The 21,766-nt window shown below is 38.5% G+C and overlaps 2 protein-coding genes across 6 annotated transcripts in view; one reads left to right on the top strand and one right to left on the bottom strand.

The window, feature by feature from the left end:
* The window catches only part of CFAP92 (cilia and flagella associated protein 92 (putative)), a 100,262-nt gene extending 98,223 nt beyond the window's left edge, over positions 1–2,039 (top strand). For all 5 annotated transcript variants that reach the window (XM_084530592.1, XM_084530590.1, XM_084530593.1 and 2 more), the window contains one exon: positions 1,131–2,039. In XM_084530592.1, coding sequence (XP_084386718.1) covers positions 1,131–1,171 — 41 coding nt within the window. In that variant the 3' untranslated portion in view covers positions 1,172–2,039. The remainder of the gene's footprint in view (positions 1–1,130) is intronic.
* Positions 240–20,503, bottom strand: ACAD9 (acyl-CoA dehydrogenase family member 9). Its single transcript, XM_084530597.1, has 18 exons — positions 20,315–20,503; positions 19,552–19,645; positions 17,179–17,280; positions 14,521–14,627; positions 13,113–13,213; positions 11,909–11,987; positions 10,852–11,026; positions 10,187–10,260; positions 8,647–8,722; positions 7,876–7,946; positions 7,388–7,507; positions 6,609–6,737; positions 5,482–5,561; positions 4,790–4,916; positions 2,989–3,066; positions 2,046–2,174; positions 905–977; positions 240–534 (listed from the first exon to the last, which is right to left on the bottom strand). Exons 1-18 carry the CDS (start codon positions 20,438–20,440, stop codon positions 434–436), a joined length of 1,842 nt encoding a protein of 613 aa, XP_084386723.1. The 5' UTR covers positions 20,441–20,503; the 3' UTR covers positions 240–433.
* Positions 20,504–21,766: the final 1,263 nt, after the last annotated feature.

Here is a 21,766-nt window from a genome sequence, read left to right on the forward strand (position 1 = left end):
GACATGGCAATGCTGATTGCACTTGGCCCTGCTGTTTACACTGCATTGGGCAAGTTGACTTCCCTATGTCCCCTCCAAGCAAAAGTCATAAGTAAATGGTCTTCCAGTAAGTAGGTGATTTAAGCTTAAAGATGAAAATAAAATAAAAAAATAATCACCTTCCAGGAAAAACATATTTCAATCTGAATCTCAACTGCTTTTATTTACCATCAAAAGAAACAGACATAAATCTAATGAGATAATTTGAGAATTAAATAAAATTTATTTATCCTCTTTATATGAAGTTGGTTTTAGTTTTATTTTACACAGATACAGCTGGTTACATTTGGTAAACTCATGAAAAAGTTACTTTTAAGGTGTCAAATACTTGAGTTACAGAAAATTAGTTGCTGTTTATTTTACATTCATCAGTAATTTGCTGTCAGTGAAGTAATCAGAATGTCCTGTCCAGTGGATGTGAACAGGTATAGGCTCTCTTTTCCAGCACATGCTTTGCAGCTTTTTTAATACAGTCATCCAGATTTTCCTCTGCATCTAAGGAAAAGCAAAAGGAAAGATAACTGAAGTACAGTATACTGCTTTTCTAATTTTCTTTTAAAAAGGATTTTAAGAGACAAGTATCTAAACTTCAGTGGCAGAAAATTTCAGCATCTTCTAAAAAGATTCTGATTATCGCAGACTGAATCTTTCACAGTACAAGTATCTAAATGATTACCTAGAGACGAATAGGTCAAATACCTGATTGTTAGCTAATGTATTCTTTACAGGAGAATTTGTTACTGATAGATCCTGTTTTCCTCCTCGCTGTGGAAAATTCTGTTAGTCATATCAAAAATACCCACTTTTGCTTAGATAAAAAGCTGTAAGAGCACAAAAAATACTTTATATATTTTATAGAGCTTACATTTTTGTAATTGAGCCATGGTGTAATTATTCTTGAAATATGCTTCTGTGCAGAAGATATTTGTAAGCAGCACCTGAGAAAGAGTAGCAAAACTCATTTAAAAACTACTAAATGAACAAACTTATGCAGTAAAAATATTTTAGCTTCTGAATCTTTGGTTTTGTATCTCTGATATGCAGCCCTGTAAGATAATAATTTATGCTTAGTTGTTATTTATTTCCCACAGCTACTGAGTCTCAGAGTTGGGATGACCTCACTCAAAACTGATGAAAAGACACGTGGTAGTAAATCCAGAAGGGGCACATGCACACAAAATCTGAAGTAAGTCTCCAGACCACTGAAGACTGAGGTTTAATCGGTCTGATTTTTTTTTTCACACTTAATTGTAGCAAATTTACTTGTCATGTAGCAGAATTGTTAACATGAAATTTTAAATGATCTACCCTAATCACCTGCTGTCAAACTCTTTCCCTTTACTTTCAAGACATTTAGTGACAAAATACTGTTGTTGTTATACATTATTACTAATGATAAAGCATTTTTAGAAAGCATTTTGGAAGAACAGCATGGTATTAGCAGGTTTAAGAGAACATGCAAATTCAGAATTCATTCATCGATGTATGTTAAAATATTTTAAATACTTGGACAACATTACAGCTCACATGACAGGTAATTGGCGTCGTTACTGCACTCTTGCACCGATTAGTTTTGAAACAAATTGGTACAATATCAGGTTTAAAGGAGAGTTTGCTGCAATAGATACAAATTCCTAACATACAGTGTGTAGTTTTAGTGTAATGAAAGCTATTTGTCACTGCAATTTTGCAAAGTCTGAGTCATTATCATGCACTGTCTGATAGTTTAGTACACTTTTAGAACAGCATTGTGCTTGTGCAGCAAAGAAGGCAACAAGCATCTTTCAGAGTTGAGGGGAAAGTTGGCTAGTCAAGACAAGCAGCTGGTTAGACTTGTAAAATGTATGCAGGCTGTAACGTTTCAGGGCAAGGTCTGAAGATACACAGTGCCTCTTACAACAAAAAATATAACGAGGCAGAATAGCAATAAATTATGTTTTGTTAAGGTAGATGATGCACGGAGTGTAGCTGATAAATGGGTATGACTGCTATTAAAGTACACTTACTTCATGGTCGTGATTTCTCAGGCCAATACTGATAGACCGGCTGGCTCTGGATATAGTTGCTGTCATTGCATATAGATTAATAACTACATCTGCCACTCTCTTCAGAACCAACTGCTCATCCACTATTGTCTATAAGAATAAAAATGATTAACTTGCAGACTTCAATCAAATCATTTTTTCCATAGTTTGTATTTATGTTCATCCTTATTTAGTATAGACAGGTAAGTTGTTACATTGATTTTCTACCCCTACGAAGTCAGTAATTTACAAATTAACTATGTTCTACCTTTTACAGCCTTTGCAGCTAGCAGTAAAATTGTTGTGTCTTGAAACCATTTTGTTAAACACCAAAATCACTGAAATTCAAGTACCAAAATATGAAGTCTACTCAAAAAAAAAAAAAAAAAATCTGTCCATGCTCCACGGTGTAGTCTGATAAGCATTCTCAAAACACATCTGAAAAAAACACTCAAAAATGCAGGGTATCCTAAGTTTGGCTTCTCCTATTTAACTAAACTACTTTGAATGGCATAATTATAGATTCACGTGCTCTAGAATATTAATGAATAAGCATAATTCAAATTGTGCTGGTATAGCTCTTCATTTGGGAAAGTGGAAATGGCTTCCACTGACTGCTTGCATACAACAAAGTACTTAAAGTACTTAAATAGTCACTGCAGCAGGCAGGATTTGTGGCAACAGAGATAGAAGAAAACAGCTAATTCACAGAGACTTTTTTTTAAACAAAACAAAAACAAGGTAAATTGTCCATTACAGAATTTCAGTATTTTTTTTAATAGTCAATGGAAACCAGGTGTGTAAAGGAAATCCTATCCCATGTCATATCAACACAGTCCAGTCTAGATTCTAGTGAGGCCAACGTGGTTGAAGAAAAACTCAAAGATACAACTTGAAGATAACAGAAAAAAAAAACTACTGATACCTTGCCAAACCTACTTAGTAGGCCTCTCACTGTATTTCCAAAATAATAAACGTTTTCCTCGAGTTTCTTGCCACTTTCCTATAAAACAGAATATACGTATTTAAGATATTCCACACATTTAAACAATTTCATCAGGTTAAAAGACAAACAAACAAAAAACCAAATCCAACTATAAAAAGGGACGTTTCCCAACAAGCATACATGGCAAAGCATATACTGCTTTGAGTATGAGCTTCTCCTATGCTGCCCAGCCCATAAACCAAAATCTTGACGTGGATGAGCCTACCTGCTGCATGAGGAAGTAGTTACTCTGCCTGCACAGTGATCAGAACAAAGGAATAAAGGAATCTGAGCAACCAACAGGCAATGCAATGCTGAAGAAATCCCTAGATGTGTGTGCCCCAACACAAGAAAGACACCTTTCCCCTCAAACATGGAAGTTCAATTTTCTGCTAAAGGTAATGATGCCAACTTCTAGTCAGTGACTAGAATTTCCATTTAAGTCGATCTTAAATCATTTGGTATCTTCTCACCTACAAAGGAGAGAAAGTTTGCCTATGTACATAAAAGGAATGGGATTAAAAAATATTGAATCTTTTCTGAGGAGAAAACCACTGCTTAGCTGCATTTGTGTTATCTTGAAAGCCAAAACCAGCCAGAATTTTCTCTTGGCAAGTACTGTGTTCTTAATATTCACCCCACTGAAAGCCAGTTAAAGCACCTTTCTTTTGCTATAAAACAAGCATTTAAAATGTTCTGGCTTTTACTTCAGTAACTTTTCAATACAGTCTTCTTTATGCTTATGCAAATAATAATCCGACAGATATCTTCCACGTGTTCTGCACAACAACCCTAATTCTCATTTTACATGCTGCAGGTCACAAAAGCCCTGAAAATGAAGATTATGTGGTACTATTGGATGAATTCATCAGTATTTTCAAATTCTGGTCGTAAGGAGTTAGAAAAAAATTCCAGTGTCGTATCTGGCTTTTATTAATACTTAAATGTAATTAATTCATTATGATGATTCTTGTAATCTGAACATAAGTATGTGGGTTTGAGGTATTCAGAAGAAGTTCCAATCTAGCGTATCAGGTAGGTCAGCATCACTATAATTAAACTAACTGACACGTGTACACTGGAGGCACTGCAGAACACGGTGTATTTACCCGAAGGAGTATGCTGTTGAGCTTCCTTATGTGCACAGAATACTACTAGCAAATCCTAGCGAATCCTCTTACCTGTGTGCCTGAAATAGCTGACCTAGAGGACACGTATATTGCAAAATACCATTTTGTTACGGTTCTTCAGAACACTAAAAACATCATAGGAAGAACACACCTTATACTTTTTTTCTAACAAAAGAAACAGAAGTACCTTTTTACTTCTCTGCCCTAAGAATTGATTACGCAAGTATATATGTAGTTCACCAAAACTGTATTACTATTAAACAGGAAAAGAAAGAAGCAGCTTTGTATCTTGTAACTGAGCTTATTATGTACAGCAGCAACCAACCATTACAAGGAATGACTTCAAGACTGTGAAGAGTCAACTTATATAAACTACTTAAAATAGATCTAAACCTGGATTTGGTATAAATACAGAGTTATAACATTCAAGTCGTCATCCCTGAAATAATGTAAAAATCTGCTTAAGTTTGTAAATCTCACGTAAGCATATACTTTGTCTTGCATAAACAGGCTACAAAGTTGTGACAAGCAGCAAAGGGAATCAAACATGAAAGACCAGTGCCTGGCTCTTATCAAGGAGTGTTGTGTTCCTGCCTCTCCCACCCCTTTACCTGGAGGCTGGGATGCACCAGGCCACGGTCACCAGCTAGCCCAAAGTCCACTTTTCTACCCATCGAGTCCCGTAGTTTGTTTAGAAACTCCTCGAGCGCCACTCCTACATTTCCTTTCTTGATTTCTCTAAAATGTTGGGTAAACAACAGCTGTTAAAATATATTTGCTGGTTTGCAAGGGAAGTTTCAGGTAACCAATTGAAATTTTAAAGACATTACCAAAACATCTACAGTTTATCTAGCATGATGTTGTTTGGTCCATTTTACCATGAAGTCTGGAGAACAACTATACAGCCTTAAAAGTATACAACATGGTTCACACCCAGTTCCTTTCAACAGTACAATAAATTAGAGAGAGACCAGTATATACACTCGAGAGGTATGCTATAGCTGCCTTTCCAGTAACACTTCCTTATAAAATCTTAAGTCATGCAATTTTAATTACTGGTCTTGTAAGGAGGTATTTTATACAAGCTGGCCTTAGAAGGTAAGACACAATTGGCCAAGATTCCTAAACACATAAAACATTGTCAATTAAAGAGGAAAAAAAAAAGACCCCTATGCATTGAACTGCCTTTAGACGATATATTTAGGAATACAGCAGTTTTTTTCCTACAGTTTCCCCCTTATCTATGGCTTAGCAATTATCAGTCTAAGTCAATAAAAACTATTAGCAATAAAAAAGAACATACTTAATTTTTTCAGTTAAGATTTTGCCTGCATATTGCATACCCGTCAAAGCAATATACAGTCGCAGAATTTCATTTGTACCCTGTAAGAAAACATAATACATACTGAAATCAGTATCAAGTACAAAATATTTTTAGTATTTCAAAAAAAATAGATATGCTGTGCTAGTATTTTTATGCACATTTTTGTTTCAAAATTGCTTTCAGTAAATAACTTACATGCTCTGCGTTTCCTTGAGGTTAGAGGAGGTATGGCTGCAGAGGGTATAGACACTGGAAGCAGGCAACAAAAACTAAACACTTTTTTTTTTTTTTTTTTAGGACTATGTACAGTCTTAAAGAGAGGTTCTTTTGTTAACCACTTACTTACCTAAGGCTTACAATATTAATGAACATTTTCTGAACATTTTCCAAGCAGGTCTGCTGGCCTGTCTTCCTTTTCTAATGTTCCATTGTTTTAGTTAATACCAAAAAGTACTCTTCCTCCATCCATACATGCTTACTGCCCTTTCTGTTTTAGCTTGGTTATAAAATGCTGACTTCATTTAGTTGTGAAGATGTCGAGCCTCTCACTATTACACACACATATGTAAAAACAGAAAAGAAACCAGACTAAAAGTGTTTTGATGAAAAAATAAGTTCTGGATTGTTCCAGTAAAGGAACACTTATATGTTCTGTAACTGTAAAACTGCTCAACATGCCTGCTTGGAAAACAAAAGCAAACCAGAAAATAAAGATGAGACTGTACAAATTTGATGTTCTGGAATCCATTATTACACATGGCTGAAAAATAACTTGAAATTGACTCTTCCTTGCTGAAAAAATAATGAAATTGACTCTTCCTTGCTGTGTGAGATAAACATACAAACACTTGCTAGTGTGGGTTCCTAGAGAAGCTCACACTTTGTGGTTAATCTATAAAATCCATCATATCTTAGTTTATTATAGAACAATATTATCTCCAAAGAAAAATTAGCTCTTCAGCGTTATTCAAACTATAGCAGACTTCACAACTAACTGAATGAAGACGTATTTAAGTGAGTACTCTGCTGGATTTGTTTCACCTCAGGTTCACAGAAGGTGAGCAAGTTAATTTCAATTTATGGTAGAACAGTATATTCATACTTGCCTCAAAAATCAGCAGTATCCTTGTGTCTCTGAGAAAGCGTTCGTAGGGGTAATCCTTCATATAGCCAAGGCCTCCAAGTATTTGCAGTGCTTCACTTACGCAAGCCCAAGCACCTTCAGAGCTGAACACCTGTTGTTGAACAGTATTTTAATCACCATGTTTCACACAGTACACGCAGATGACATAGCTTTGTTACTGTGCCACAAGTTAGACCTTTGGAAGGACTGTGACATTACTGCAACGTCCCCACACCGTAAGGGACCATCACTGGGGGATGAACATCTGTGAGCTCTTCTCAAGGCTGCTTTGCCAGCCAGCAGCATCTGTCTCCTGGCTGACACTGCAGAAATCCCTTAAATAGTGGTGCTCCATCAGAGTGGGCCTGCCTCACTCTGTATTTTGCAACTGATTCTGGGTTCAAACCAGGACTGAAACTCCTTAGCCAGCTCTGCAGCTGGAAACAAAACTGTTAGCACTATTTCCAGCAGCGTGACACTGCATAAAAACAGCACTCAAGAGGACTGCAATATACCAAACCTGTTGTATTCAGGTTTTATTTTCTGTATAGTGACACAAGCTTTGAATCTGAGGTAATCTATAATGTGGGGGAAATGAAAACTAATGTCTTTTTTTAGTTCTTAAATCTAGCTGAAGTGTCTGTATTTATGTCTGTAAGAAATACCCGAGCCTCTAAGCAATTTGTAATGTAGACTGCAAAACAGGAAAGGTGTTAGTCTGCATTAGCTTAAAGCCATAGGCAAGTTTTTCAATAACATTACCTTGACCATGGCTGCCTCCACAGAGCAATCTGGAAACCCTGGCCTGTCCATCATTCCTGCAGTGAGGTAAGCCATACTCTCCATTACGTATGCTTTCACAGCCATAAAACAAAACTTCTCCTGTCAAATAGTGGTGAGAGGGTTTATACATTGATTCGGATGCAGAAATGCATAGCTAAGTCCGCAATAACTTTGAAACTGAAGAGTATAACTGCAGTTTTTATACGTTTAATAAAATAATGTTTAATAAAAAGCGCTACTGCAAAACAATCAGGACAATGCTTAAAAAAATACTTTGCATGTTTATCATTCAATTAAAATCATTTAAAAGATCAGCATACAGAAGTCTGCACTAAAACATATATCAATTCAATACCTCCAGCAATTTTTTAAACCAGTACAGCCAGAACAACCTCAACATAATCTACATCCTAGCACTAGTCAAAACAAAGCACAGACATTTAGGTTTTCTTTTTTTTTTTAATTACCTGAATTAATCCAAATTCACTCAGTTTCTTATTGAATTGTTTCCTGGTACACGCATACTCTGCTGTCATTTCTTTAAAAAGAAAATTAAAAAAAATCCATCTCAGAACAGCACAACTGTTAGTGTGACATCTCATGCCTGCTGTACATAGTGTTCTATGGTCTGACCAACCCCTACTGCTTCAGCAATGTGAAAAGCACCCTGAGAATGACAGTGCTGCTCAAGTCTGGGAATACTGTGCCAAAGGCTTTACAACACGAGTCTAAGGTGTAAACCTGTATTCTTGTGGGAAGCATGTTTTAGTGCTAATAATTTGCTTTTTTGTGAGAGACGCCTGTTAGTATTTTGGGTAACTGTTGGTATAAGACAATTTTATTACCTGTTACTGTATGCAAGCTTTGAGCCAATTTGAAGTTTTAAAGGATTTTTATAGGATCTAAAAGCAGCACTACATACGCTGTTCACTTATTGAGAATACATGTATTTTACTGCAGAATGAATTTAACAGAGGCAAGAGCTTTACAATGTATCAACTGAAATCTTCAGTGTTTTACAGGTTTTTAATCACAATGTTTAACAAGAAAATCTAGTATTTTAAAGATGTCAAAGCATGTTATGACTAACAGTGATGTTATAATCAAGACTAGTGTTACTATTTTGAATGAACACTGTTAAATACCTTATGAAAATCAGTTGTTCTCTCTCTCTCTTTTTTTTTTTTTTTTTTTTTTTTGCATAGCATCCAGCAGTCCAAAACACCCAATTCACCTACCTATCAATTTTTTAATCATTCCAGCAGAGGCACTGCCCATGCTAAATCTTCCACTGTTTAGAATATTCATGGCAACCTGTGAAAAAAAATGAACATTTTTTTTAGGCTGTGTTGTTGCCACACAACTTTTACTGCTGTCTAGCTTCATGTTTTTAGTGCTTTTCCTGGATTCATCACTGGATTACACTTCCTATCCTGTGAAACCAGCCCTGATTCTAGTCAGTGCAGCATTCAGCATCCCAAAAGAAATGCTTTAGAACTAAGCATTTAAGACAGTCTACTACATCCAATTCACACCTGAAGTAGTTTCCTGGTACTGATGATCCACTGAATCCTTACTCGGTTCTATCTCTACATCCAACAGTCCCACCTTAGTCTTACTCTTATCTATGCCAGCCATACGTGGACAGACTGTAACAGCCATCCAAAAAGCTGGTAAAACTAACTCATTCTTTTCAAATAGTAATCTTGGAGCAAAATAAAGAACCTCCTACCTACAGAAAGCAGAATTTTGGTGAAATAAGATGCTTGGGTGCATTCAAACAACATTTTTGGATATAAGTCTGTATGCCTGTTTTAAACAATCATTCACCATCAAAATTCTGCTGAGTCTTCCAGCAACATACACGAAAAGGGAAGGAGAGCGAAAGGCGTACAAATACAGCTCCACAGTGCACACAAATAGATTTTTAAGTTTAGTGTTGCTGTTTTTTTTTTAAACAAAGAAAACATGGGTGACCTAGTTCAAAGAGAACTTAAGAGTCTTCGAAGAGTCTTAAGGACTCCAGCGAAAAGTCACTGTTCCTACCTCTCAAATTGTGGTAATTCCATGGAGAACAAACTGTTAAAATTACCTTTTCATATGTTTATTACATCAAAGGAAATTATTCTATTTAGCATTTCAATCTGGAGCTGCCTGCTATTGAAGGCGTAGGAAAACTCAGGACCATTAAGAACAGCTTTGCAACTCATACTTGGAGAAAGGTTACAACAGCAAAGTGAACAGTGTTAAGAAATGCTTCGCATTTCTGTGGTGCAATGCGGAGGAACCAGTGCCAGCCTTCCAGTGACCTCCCAGTTTTTCTTGTGCTATAATCTGATCCTGGGAAACCACCTGACAGGTCTGGACTTTGCTCAAACCATTTCCTGCTACAGTCTTTTCTCTCCTTTTCTACACAGTCCACAATTCTGGTTGTAGAAATAGAGAAGAGTTTAGTTCAGAAGTTCTGTTGAAAAAAATCCTCCCTTTTCAGAAGAGAACAGTATGTTTCCTATACCATGAAAAGCATTTTAAAAAGCCAAGCAAATAACAGAATCTGCTTTACAATTTTATCAAGAAATAAATATGAACCTGAACTTACGGCACGCTCATGAGCTATGTTCTGGTGAAACCAGCTAATACAAAGCACATAAGGTAAACTGAGAAGTCTTTCCCCCGGTGTTCTTCAGCTTGACAGTGTTGATACTACCCATAAGGAAACTTCAGTACAGTTAAGAAAGATTTCCTTCAGACTTTTAAAAATTATTATTTTCTGCTTACCTTAAATCCTCCTCCTACTTCTCCAATTACATTCTCTATAGGCACTTTTGTATTTTCAAAATGTACTTCACAGGCTGAAACACAGAGTAAATTGCTGTTCAATTACGATGTAAAAATATTTAAAATACATTCTGGAACATAACTGACTTTTATAACAAAAAAAAAAAAGAAGTCTTCCTAATGCACTGTGAATGACAGAATTATGGTAACTTCCAAAGGAGTTGAGATTTGGGAAAAGACTGTGGTTTACATCAATTACTGATGTGAAATATTCAAAATACAATTAATGCACATTGTATAAACAGAGAACTGCAGTTTTGACTTTTATGGAATTGATACAGCAATCAAGTTCAAATGATAGATTGTGAAAAACTGCAATCATCTGTAAGCTTACAGAGAAAACTTAATTCTAAATTAAAGCTACGTGGTTGCTTCATCTTCTGAGTTATTTCTTTTACTGCATGAAAGTGCAGCTTCAGGTGTCCATAAATACAGATTTATTAATTCAGAGCTGGCATTAGGAAGGACTCTGAAGAAAAGCTAGGTAAAGAAACATGAAACTTATATGGAAAATACTAATTTGCCTTTGAAATCAGATAACCTAAAGAAATTAAAACATTAAAATATTAAAACAATTTCTATTAACAATTTTAAATGATTCTTACTATTGGATCCTCGAATGCCTAGCTTATCCTCAGGCTTCCCATGTGTGACTCCGCCAAAATCTCGCTCTACGATGAAAGCAGTAATTTTATCTTTTACTTGTCCATCTTTATCAACAACCTCTGTCCTAGCAAATACTGTGAAAACACTCGCAAGGCCACCGTTTGATATCCAAACCTGTTTTGAGAGAAAAAAGAAAAATATTTGTTCTGATTTTGTAACCACTGTTCTCAAGTGGTTAAAAAAGAGGTTCAAATAAATTAAGATCTGGTGCATTTTCACAAAAGCTTGTGCATCCTGTCACTTATGGCATGCGAAGGGTACAAGGGCCTCTACATCCACTGCCCAATATAATTTCACCTTTGATGAAAAATACTACAAAGCAGGCCACAGGTTGCATCTCTTCACATCATAGACAAGTATATCAATAACAGATCAAGTCCTCAGGAGTATCAAACACTGTTGTATCCAGTACATTGTGTATCTTCGAGAGCGTATTCTGTCAGTTGTGTTTAGCAAGGATGTTCCAAGCAGCACTGTCAACTTTCCTTTCAAAAATACCTAGGAAATCTAGCATGATGAAAAATGAAAAGAGGGGAAAACATTGTTTCAGGTTTCTCTTCACCTGTGCTGCCGCAGATGAGAGCTAACTAACTAACCCTCCCTAAAAACCTGCACACTCTGACCTGGGGATAACAGAGAAGGAACTTAAGAGATGAGAGCTAACTAACTAACCCTCCCTAAAAACCTGCGCACTCTGACCTGGGGATAACAGAGAAGGAACTTAAGAGGATCTTTTCCTATCTTGCTCACCAGGCATTCCATCAAAGTCATTCCCTGAGCAGTGTATTTTTATTTTCTGTTTGGTCCTAAACCAACGAGCTGTCTTTTTAACATGGTCATCCTTCTCTCGTTTGGAAATCCCAAAAGCCTGACACAGTTACCAAGCTAGAGTCTTACCTAGTAAAACTAATGAATTATAATGCTGCAAAAGACAAAAGTGCTTTCTATAAGCTTGTAACAGAAGAACCGTAGTACTTCCACTCTGTGAGTGGATACCTTGGAGCCATTTAGTAAGAAGTGCTTCCCATCTTTGCTGAGAGTTGCTCTTGTCTGGATGGATGCAGCATCACTTCCACTAAAAGCCAAACAAGTGTTTGGTTAGTGTTTAAAGAAATAAATATGCTCTAAAAAACATTATATCTATATTTTTTCCCTCTTCCCATCCTTTAAAAAAAGTCTTTACAGTTGCATTAAAAAGTACTATAAAAATTTTAGTTCTTTAGTAATAAGGAAACTTATTAGATTCAATAGTTCTGATGAAATCTTCTTAAATTACCCTGCAGGGCCTTTTTTCTGCTGATTAACATGTATGTTATCAATCTTATGACCTGACCCAAGTGTTCAGAATGCCATACAAGTAACTCTGTTGAGCTACACTTGGCGCTATTTGACCATACACCGAATGTTATCCTAAATCACAATCAAGTTTAAAACTCTACTCTAGTTGTATATCTTAAGGGAAAAAAGGTTCAACAGAAATTAAAAATAAACGAACCTGTGACAGTATTTATCAGTGAGCATTTGGGCACATCACATACTTTCCATGGGAGCAGAATTAGATGTTCAATTACAACAAAGCAATTAAAGTTTATGTTCTGTGATTGAAAGTTCAAGCACTCTCTTCAATCATCACCTTATTACATAACTAAGTGCATAATTATCTCCCCCTTGAAGCAAGTTTCCTCTTGCACAAATTAAAATGCCACAATGGCTCACTTTGGGCTTTCAGCTGAAGACAGTTGCTGAGTTCTTGGCACACCAAGATCTCGCCTGATTCTTTAATAGGGTCAGAGTTCTAAAATTCAGCTCTAAAAACAACTGTTTCTGTGTGCTACAACTAGCACCTAGGGAGATATGGCATAAAGTATCCTTTTAATTTATATTCAGCAATGCCAGAAATTAAGTGGATGGATAGCTGAGATGGGAACAACTGTGAAAATTAATGCAGCTAAAATCAAACACCAGTTAGTGAATTCATGAACACTGCCATGAGCACAATGCGTGATTTTAAAAATAGCTATTGACATATACACTGAGGACACAGGCGCAAAACAGTAAGTATTTAATGCAGTAACCAAACAACCAATGCAACAAAGACAATAAAAAATACCATTTTAGTATTGGCTTTCTGACGCACCCTTTTAATTAATTAATTAATTTATTTATTTTTACAAATTTGCCATAATTACAAAATCAGTACCTTCCAGGTTCAGTGAGACAAAAAGCTGCAATGTGCTCCCCAGATGCCAGTTTCGGCAAGTACTTTGCTTTCTGTTCATCAGTGCCAGCAATGAGAATCCCCTAAACAATTAATAGAAAACTTTTCAGCATTGAACTGTGTGAAAGGAAGCCGACAAACTTTGAGAAGTTCAGGAAGCTTAATTTGCAAATTATATGGTAATACAAGGTAATATTTAAAGAGTTTAAGAAACAATTATTATTTTTTTATATATATATATTATATAATGTATATATAGTTATTTATATATATAGACAATGTTTTAATTTGTATATATAATATATATAACATATTTATATAATCCTATATATATAACAATATTTATTATTATTATTTAACTGACTTTAAAATATGTCAAAGTTATCTATTGTTAAGACTGCCTTCCAGGGGAGGTGTCACTATACTTATGCTGTAAATGAAGATTTAATTGTTGCTTGGAAAGGCACAAGCACTGAGACAGTGTTCCATAATTTGTTATACCTTCATTATGACTTTATGTGAATCAAGAGCATCAATTTTAAAAGCTCTTAATTGGAGAACAGAACACATGATTTGCCTAATTTCTCAATTATTTCATTATAAAGGCATTCAACTTTTTTTTTTTTTTCCTGAGTGTACTTATTTTAATTATCTCTGATTGTACAGAGCTGTATTTACTTTCTAAACAGGGGACTTCTTATGATTAAATAGCTAAGATACAAGTACTCAGCATATTTAGGAAGGATTAACCACAACTGACCCAAACTGGCCACAGCAAGAGGAACAGTCGTCACAGCTTACACTACAGTCCTCATTAGAACACTTTACAGATCAGGTCAGCTCAGTATCCCCCTTCTACAGATGGGGAAGCAAAGTGAGGAATAAACACTTGATGTTAATTAACATTATCCACTCAATTCCAAGAATAATGTTTTTGTTATTATAAAGACCTTTGTGCTATTTCAAGCTTCAGAATACTACTACCCAGCCACCATAAAGTTGTTACGAGTTAGATTCCTCAGGCTATATTATAAAGAAAAATAGTTTAAAATTCATGTGTTGGCTACAACACATTGATCTTGGATATGTTTTCATCTCTTACCCCCCATAATATAATATGCAGCCTCATTCAGCTGGAAAAAGTTGCACCCTTCTGAATTCTCTGCATGACTGCACCACCTTCCTGTAATTTTAGCCCTACTACTGATATTTTACTGTTTTCCATATTTCTTCCAGCTGTTTTTATCAAGCTGGCTCAATTTACAGAACTTGGGACCATTTAATTCTTATTTATTATTAGTCACACCACTCTCACCCTGTACTTAACCAAACTTCACCTCACCTTCTCTATGGCAGATGCAAAGAACTACTTGACATAAAAGAACTCTACCTTCAGCCCAATAGCTTGGTGAGCTGCCAGTGTAACTGCGATGGATCCATCTAGAGAAGTGATTTCTCCCAAGCGTGCATACATGGTATTTGATAGGCCGAGACCACCTGGAACAGATGTGTTTTGTTCTAAGCAGATACTTTAGGATTTAACTTGCCCCTTCCCACCCCAAAAACCCCTTTCAAGTACAGAAATATCAAAAATATAACTGGGGGATGTCTTAGCATAGACTACGTCCACAAAAAACAACCACATTGCTGCAGTTGTGACAGGAAAACACATTTTAGAAACCGAGAGTTTTTTAATTCTTGAGTTGTGCTGAATTTAGTACTCATCAAAAAGCAGGTCTGTTTGTATTCAAGCACACATGTGCAACCATAGCAAACACGGCATAATCCAGCAAATGGTAGAAAACAAGCTTGTTTAAACACTCTGCACGTGAAAATGGTAAAAGACTTGGTGTAAAAATTGGTCTATTCTGAATTTCTGTGCTTCCAGCATAAACTAACGTTTTGTGACATCTCTGTGCAATCCTACAAACCCAGACAATTAAACCGTGTGCAGCCTCCCAGCTGCCCGGCTGTAGACCAAGCAGCAGAGGGAGCAGTGCTGGGCATGTCTCAGTCGGGGCAGGCTCTGGCAGCGACACAAAGACAAGCGCCAGCAGCGAGGCTGCGCCCAGCTGCAGTGGAAACAGGGCAGAAAAAGACCCGGAACTGACATGGAACAGTTCCCCATGCGGACTTCCAAACAAGTACTAAAGTAGAATAAAATACAACACTTCAAAAGACATTTTTAATCAAAAAATGTGAGTATATCAAGAAACAAACTCAACCCCAGCACCACCTTTCCGTGATCTGCTGCTGCAAATACAGAGACTAATTGTAAGGAGCTTGAACAGAGCAGAAGGATAAATCAAAGTCACATCTGTATGAGTCTAATGTTGAAGGACTTTCTGTTTTCAGCATTAGAAGTCCTGCTCCCCATAGCTTAAGACTATTGTATATATCACTGCTGAACAAACAATTCTATGTAATCAAGAGAATCTTTTGTCCAGGTTAATAATTCTTTACTCGACAGTGGCAGAAGTCAGGATAATGAACAAGAGGGAGACAGAGCTCTGGAGCGAGTCCAGTGGAGGCTACAAAGATGATGACGGGCCTGGAGCATCTCTTACAAGGAGAGGCTGAGAGAGCTGGGCCTGGTTAGCCTGGAGAAGGCTGGGTGGGGACCTTAACAGTGTGTATCAATATCTGACACCTTATTTCAGCAGATGTCTCAATGGTGCTACTATTTTCTGCGTGTCAAATAAATAAAAAAGCAAAGCCTCCTCGCTGCCATTCATTCAAATCAGTGCTTCTTACACCCTCTTCTTTCACAGCACCCTTACATTAATTACAAGTCCCACTGTTACTTCTTTAAGAGAGCCACTATTACATGATTTACATTATTACGATTTACAAGAGCTCCATTTTCCCACTGAAGTTCTGCACTTTATAATGCTTCTAACAAATACACCACTACTACAACCCATTAGGAAGAATACCATACCATGAACTATGTACGACTGAAGAGTTTTAAAACATGACAGGCACCACCAACAGAAGTACAGCAGGTTTAAACAACAGAAAATGGGAAATAACTTCGTTAGCAGTGTATTAGTTATGGTGCAGTAAAAAAGTAGCTTTATTTAAATAACTGAAATCAGTGCAGCACAGCAACACTAGTTATGTTGCCTAATACAGTAAAACAACATATGAAAAAATGTTATGAAAAACAGGGTATGGCTTTACAGAAAATAAATGCCGAGGTGTGTCTCCAGCTTTATGCAGTATTAGTGCAACTACCAACACAAATACATTGTTTCATACTATTCTCTTCAAAAATTAGGTGTCCTCCCCACTGAAACTAGTGTCTGCAGTTGGGCAAACACAGTTCTGAAGAGAACTCGGAAGACAAAGTTGTCTTCCTCAAAAGACAATATGACAATGCGAGGATCCTACTTTACATATTTCATATTAGGTTTTAGTTTCAGTCCCATTTTTAAAATGCATCAGAATAAGATTAGAATTTTCTTAAAAATGCCTTTGCAAGTTTAAGGGGTAATCCACTGAGTAACTCATGTCTTTGACCCCAATTTATACTATAATGTCCTTCAGGACATAAACTTTTTGTTCAGTACTGCACAAGAAGTTTTTATAGAAAAGCTGTACTTTGAATAAGTCATCATTGTACTTTTATACGTTTGTATGGTCAAACATTCCTATCTGTGAATGACAGCTGACAGCTTTGGCAGATCAGTTCCATGTTTGAACCTGGTGTAATTTTAGAAATCATCAGCTAGTACTGCAAGTCCCATAAAACATCACGCTACTCTGCTGCATCCAGAAAACAAACAGAAAGGAAAATGCTATGCCGAGGGGAATGTACAGCATCTAAATTTAGCTGTCTAACTTAGGTGCCTGAGCTAAGATTATCCATAGCTCCCTGAGGAGCCAGCTGACACCTGTCAGTGCCTGCATCTCTTTGTTCACCAGAGGGGAAGCCTGCGCTCCTGATGTGCACGTCCAGGCCAAATGACTACAGGCAGGATAGTGCGGACACATTTTGCAAGACACAAAAGATACAGATAGTTAGTCTTTTTGATCACTTACTCACCATATTCCTCTGGAATCTGCATGCCAAAGAGGCCCAGGTCCCTCAATCCTTTTAAAGTTTCAGGCGGGATTTTTGCATCTTGATCAATCTTCTTGGAGTCCACTGCAGATACAGATGGTTTTACAATTTAAAAACCTTGTTTCTTAATGCAGAAAAAATCGCTGAGACTGCAGTGTTCTCAAATCGGAGCCCAGGTCACTGTGTCTCTGAGTGAGCAGCCCTGTGACCTCTAACCTAAATACCAGTTTGAGAGCCCAGAGCTGAAGAACTGAAATAACCTATTGACAAAGGGGCTGCTGGAGCACCACACCTCCCCACCGCTGTAATTACCCCATAGTCTTACTAAAGCATCTTTAGTAAAAAGACACGGCGCCTGTTGCACCAGATACAGATGTACATCTCATCCCCAGCTTCACAAGAGTTGTTCTTTCTAGTGTTTGCTGTTGTTTCAACATCCCCTTGCAGTTTCAAGAGCCTCAAGCCCTAAACGAGCTTCTGTAGGATTACAAGTACGTCAGGTTGGTTGGGGCCCCAACCTGTCTGCCTCCCAGCAAGGTGAATTACCGACTTCCTGCACTCTGAACATGAGGTAAGTCCTGAACACTCCACCCGAAGTCCCAACTCTGCTTCCAGAAAAAAAAAAGCATTTCCAGAATGCCTCGTCCTTCAGGAGAGGGGTGCTGCAAATTAACCTGAGCCCATCACTTTTCACAATGGCTGTTTTTTAGTCTATTCGTGAAATGAGCTGAAGATGTTAAGAAAAAACTAATTTGCCATGGAACCAACACTCAAGTGTCTCACCTCATGACACCAGGAAAGTCAGAAACAACTGGAAGGTCCCAGGCATATAGATTATGATATGGTGATGACAGATATGGGAAAAGGACTTGAAAATGGGAAAGATTTGATCATTACATCATTATCTCAAACGTTTCTATGTGCACAGCTTGTGGAGAGAATATGGCTGGTTCTGTTTGGTATTTCTAGGATTTTCTTCTGGAGCTATGCCAGGGTTAGGATTAGAAGAACAAAAGTATGTAAACAGACTAATTAAAAAAATTGTGTTCTTATGAGTTACTTAAATTCTTGAGGGATTACCAGAGCAGTTCTGTGTGGTGACAGCGAAAATATACAAGAATCATATTAGGCAGCCAGGGTAGGATGCAAGCTGCAGCAAAAGGACCAGAAGCCATCTTTCCAAAAAGTTCTCAAAAAGAAGTAACTCCTCAGGAGCAATAGCACATTGCTAAAGAAACTTACGTTCACCACAGTTAAATGATGCTGTCATGTCTGTATGAAATGCAACCGAGGGACGCAGCTAAGCATTCTGCTGCACTTCTGACTGAAGTTACTCAGAAAGAAAGATCATTAGGCTTTAGAATAACTGCTGGGATAAATCCCCTTATGCAATGCCAACCATATCAAGTTTGTAACTGGTTAGGGCTGCTCTCCTAACCTATTTTTATCCTGTACACATAAATTACCCTGAATAACTAAACAAAAATAGCAATGAAATCAAACAAAGATGAGCAATCCTCCCGTAAATATCATCTTTTTCACTCAATGAATGCTGTTCCCCCAAAAAATGTAATCTACATAAATTCTTAATTTACCATCAGTGAGCAATAATATGTTATTATTGTTAAAATGACCCATATCTCATAAATTGTCACCTGTGACAACCACTGGCTTCTTCATACTCCTGCAGTGTTTGGCAATCTTGACCTAGTAGCTTTGTCAGCAGGAGATCTGAGACAATACTGTTTAACTATCTCAGAAATTGCTGTTTGTAGAAAGCAATTTTCTACAACTGTTCTCGAATTGGCTCATCTATTGCAGCACTAATAGAAGAAACACCCTGCAACCCTATCTAGAATGCATACAGCTAATATGAGTTTTCCCAGGCAGAATCATTACTTGGTAGCTGAAAAACGATAAATACTTCTGATTTTTCGTAGCTTCTCAAAGATCCTCCATTTATCTCTACAAAGCTTTGCTGAGAACAGGTTCGCTACAGTACAAGTAAAAAGTTTCACAAAAGAAATACGATACAGTAAGTAGCAAATGGCGATAATACAACCAAGCTAAACAATTTCAAATCCTACTTCTTGGAATTCTTTCACTTCCCTTCTTGTTCTGTATTTTTGTTCATTTTCTTTAGTTTTCAAGATTTATTTATTCTCATCAGCATCCAAGGAGTCTATATGAAAAACTCATGAATCAACATGCCTATAGCATCACCAAGCACTATGACTGGCAACAAACGCATAAAACGACTTAAATTATAACAATAACACACAATTATAACTGCTATGCTTGAATCATTTTGCAGTCACTGAATCACTTGCACACATAAGAAACTAATATCTGTACCTTCCTCAGTGAAGAATTTTTCTACAGGTCCTACAAACTGGTTGATCTCCTGTAGTTCTTCATTGCTAATTTCTGGATAAGGGAAAACTTCTTCCTAAAATAACAGACATTAAAAAAATGCATCAATCATGCAACTGGAATTAAAGTCCGAGAACATATGCCTTTCAAATACTAGGTTCTAAAAACTGTGAAAATCTGGATTTGTGAGAAAGGTTCAAAAATGTTATCTGATGAAACGTACAGGATTCAACTACACTGCGCACCCAAACAAATTGGAAGCATTAGAGAGAAAATAAAGAGGTTTTAAGGACTACATAGATGCAAAAATCCTTTATTAACCACGAATTTTGTCGATATAATCCCATTTTGGACTGCGGGTCTGTGCCGCCTGGCATCGCCCCGTGCCACGAGCTCTTCGCGTTGCCCGTCCCGTTTTGAGGAGCAGCGGGACTCACCCCGGCCCGGGCAGCGCCGGCCGCGTTCCCTCCCGGGGTTATGCCGGGTGCCACCACCAGGCCGGGCACACGCCGCCTGCTTCCAGCCCCGCTGTGCTGCGGCTCGAGGGGGCAGAGGGCGCTGGGCGCGGCGGGGCCCGGGAGGCCGCGGCGCTGCCCCCGTCGCTGCGGGCTGTTCGCCCCCACCCGCACCGCCTCACCGGGCCCCGCGCGGCCCCGTCAGCCCCGGGCAGCGCGGGCCGGGCCGCGAGGGGATGGCGGCCGTTGGGCGGCCGTTGGGCGCGCGCCCCGCGCCCCTCACCCCTCACCTTGCTGAGCGCGCCCCGGAACAGCTCCTTGGCGAAGGCGGCGCACGGCGCGGCGGTGCGCAGGGGGCGCGCGGCGGCGGGCACGCGCAGCGCGGAGCGCAGGGCGCGCAGCAGGACCCCGCTCATGGCCGCTACCCCGCGGCCTCCCGCCCGCCGCGCCTCGCCTCACCCGCCCTGCCCGGCAGCCTCCGCGGGGCCGCGCGCGAAGGGGCGGGGCTCGTGCGCAGCCCGTGGGGCGGGAGGGGCCCGATCCGGGACACCGCCGGCAGCCCGCGGCCCCGCCCCGCCCTCCCCGCTGCCACAGGGCGGCCGCCGTGACCGCAGTGACAGGACCCGGCTGGAAACGCTTCCTTGGGGTCCTTCAGAGGCTGCCTGCACCTCATGGTCACCAGTGCATCGTCTCTGCCCTCAGCTTGCTTCCTGAAGAGACTTTCAGACACTCAGAATTTGAGAAACTGACATTTGGACATTGAACAAAAGAACGAGTGTTAAAGGCCCACACGAGACTAACGGAATTCACTTACTTATGACTTGAAAAATGTAAAAACCTGAATCCCGTAATTCAAACAAATTGCCATTTCAGTTGCCTCCCAGATGCTGTACTGCAGCTCAGGAATAGCTCTGAGGGGACTGAGGGGGAGGGAAGGGGTAAGCATATATATAGTATAGACTATATACAATATAGTCTATACTATATACATATAGTATATATACATATAGTATAGTATATATGCATATACATATAGTATATATACATATCGTATAGACTATATATTGTATATAGTCTATACTATATACACTATACTATATAGTATATATATAGTATATTTTATATATACATATTATATATATATTTAAATCTGTATATAAGCACAGTGAGAATCCTCAAACCCGAAGCATTCACAAGCAGATGAGCAATCTGCCGGAGCCCTGTGCGCTAGCAGCCCGGCTAGAGCTGGAGGTGTCACCCAGGGACGTACTGCTGTGTGTCTGGCAAGAGGTAAGAAACATTTCACGCTGTTGGTGAGTCAGCCACACGCTGTCAAGTCCAAACACATACAGCACTCTGAGGATACAAACAAAGCTTTACCAAGAAGGGTTTTCCTCTCCAGGCTCCTGACTTCCATTAATTGTAAATATTAATTGGAGAGAAGATGCAAGTCCCTAGTGCTCATTTTGTTACAGCCTCTGAAAGCGTAATGTGACCTGTACCAACTACTTGTCTTTGTATGGAACATAGATACCTTATTTATGAGATGAGCTAGCCCCCTTCGCTAGCCCTCTGCTAAAGGGCTTCACAGCAATAGATAGGAAAGGCTACAGAAGTAGCTATTTCTGTATTTTCTGTAAATAGAAAGAGACTCTGCTTCTCTGTAAGATTACAAAACCTTCATGCTTTCATGGCTATGAATACAGGAGTGCCAACTACCAAAATCCTGAGCTTCTAGTCTC

The sequence above is a fragment of the Aythya ferina genome (assembly GCF_964211825.1).
Source record: "Aythya ferina genome assembly, chromosome: 10".
NCBI lineage: Eukaryota > Metazoa > Chordata > Aves > Anseriformes > Anatidae > Aythya > Aythya ferina.

What these genes read in the sequence shown, in the direction of transcription:
- ACAD9 (XM_084530597.1), bottom strand. Translation starts at nt 20,440, where the DNA reads ATGAGCGGGGTCCTGCTGCGCGCCCTGCGCTCCGCGCTGCGCGTGCCC. An exon ending in AATGATTAAAAAATTGATAG is followed by an intron (nt 7,947 to 8,646) that starts GTAGGTGAATTG and finishes TTCTTTTTAAAG; the next exon opens with AAATGACAGCAGAGTATGCG. An exon ending in ATCTTAACTGAAAAAATTAA is followed by an intron (nt 4,917 to 5,481) that starts GTATGTTCTTTT and finishes CCAACATTTTAG; the next exon opens with AGAAATCAAGAAAGGAAATG.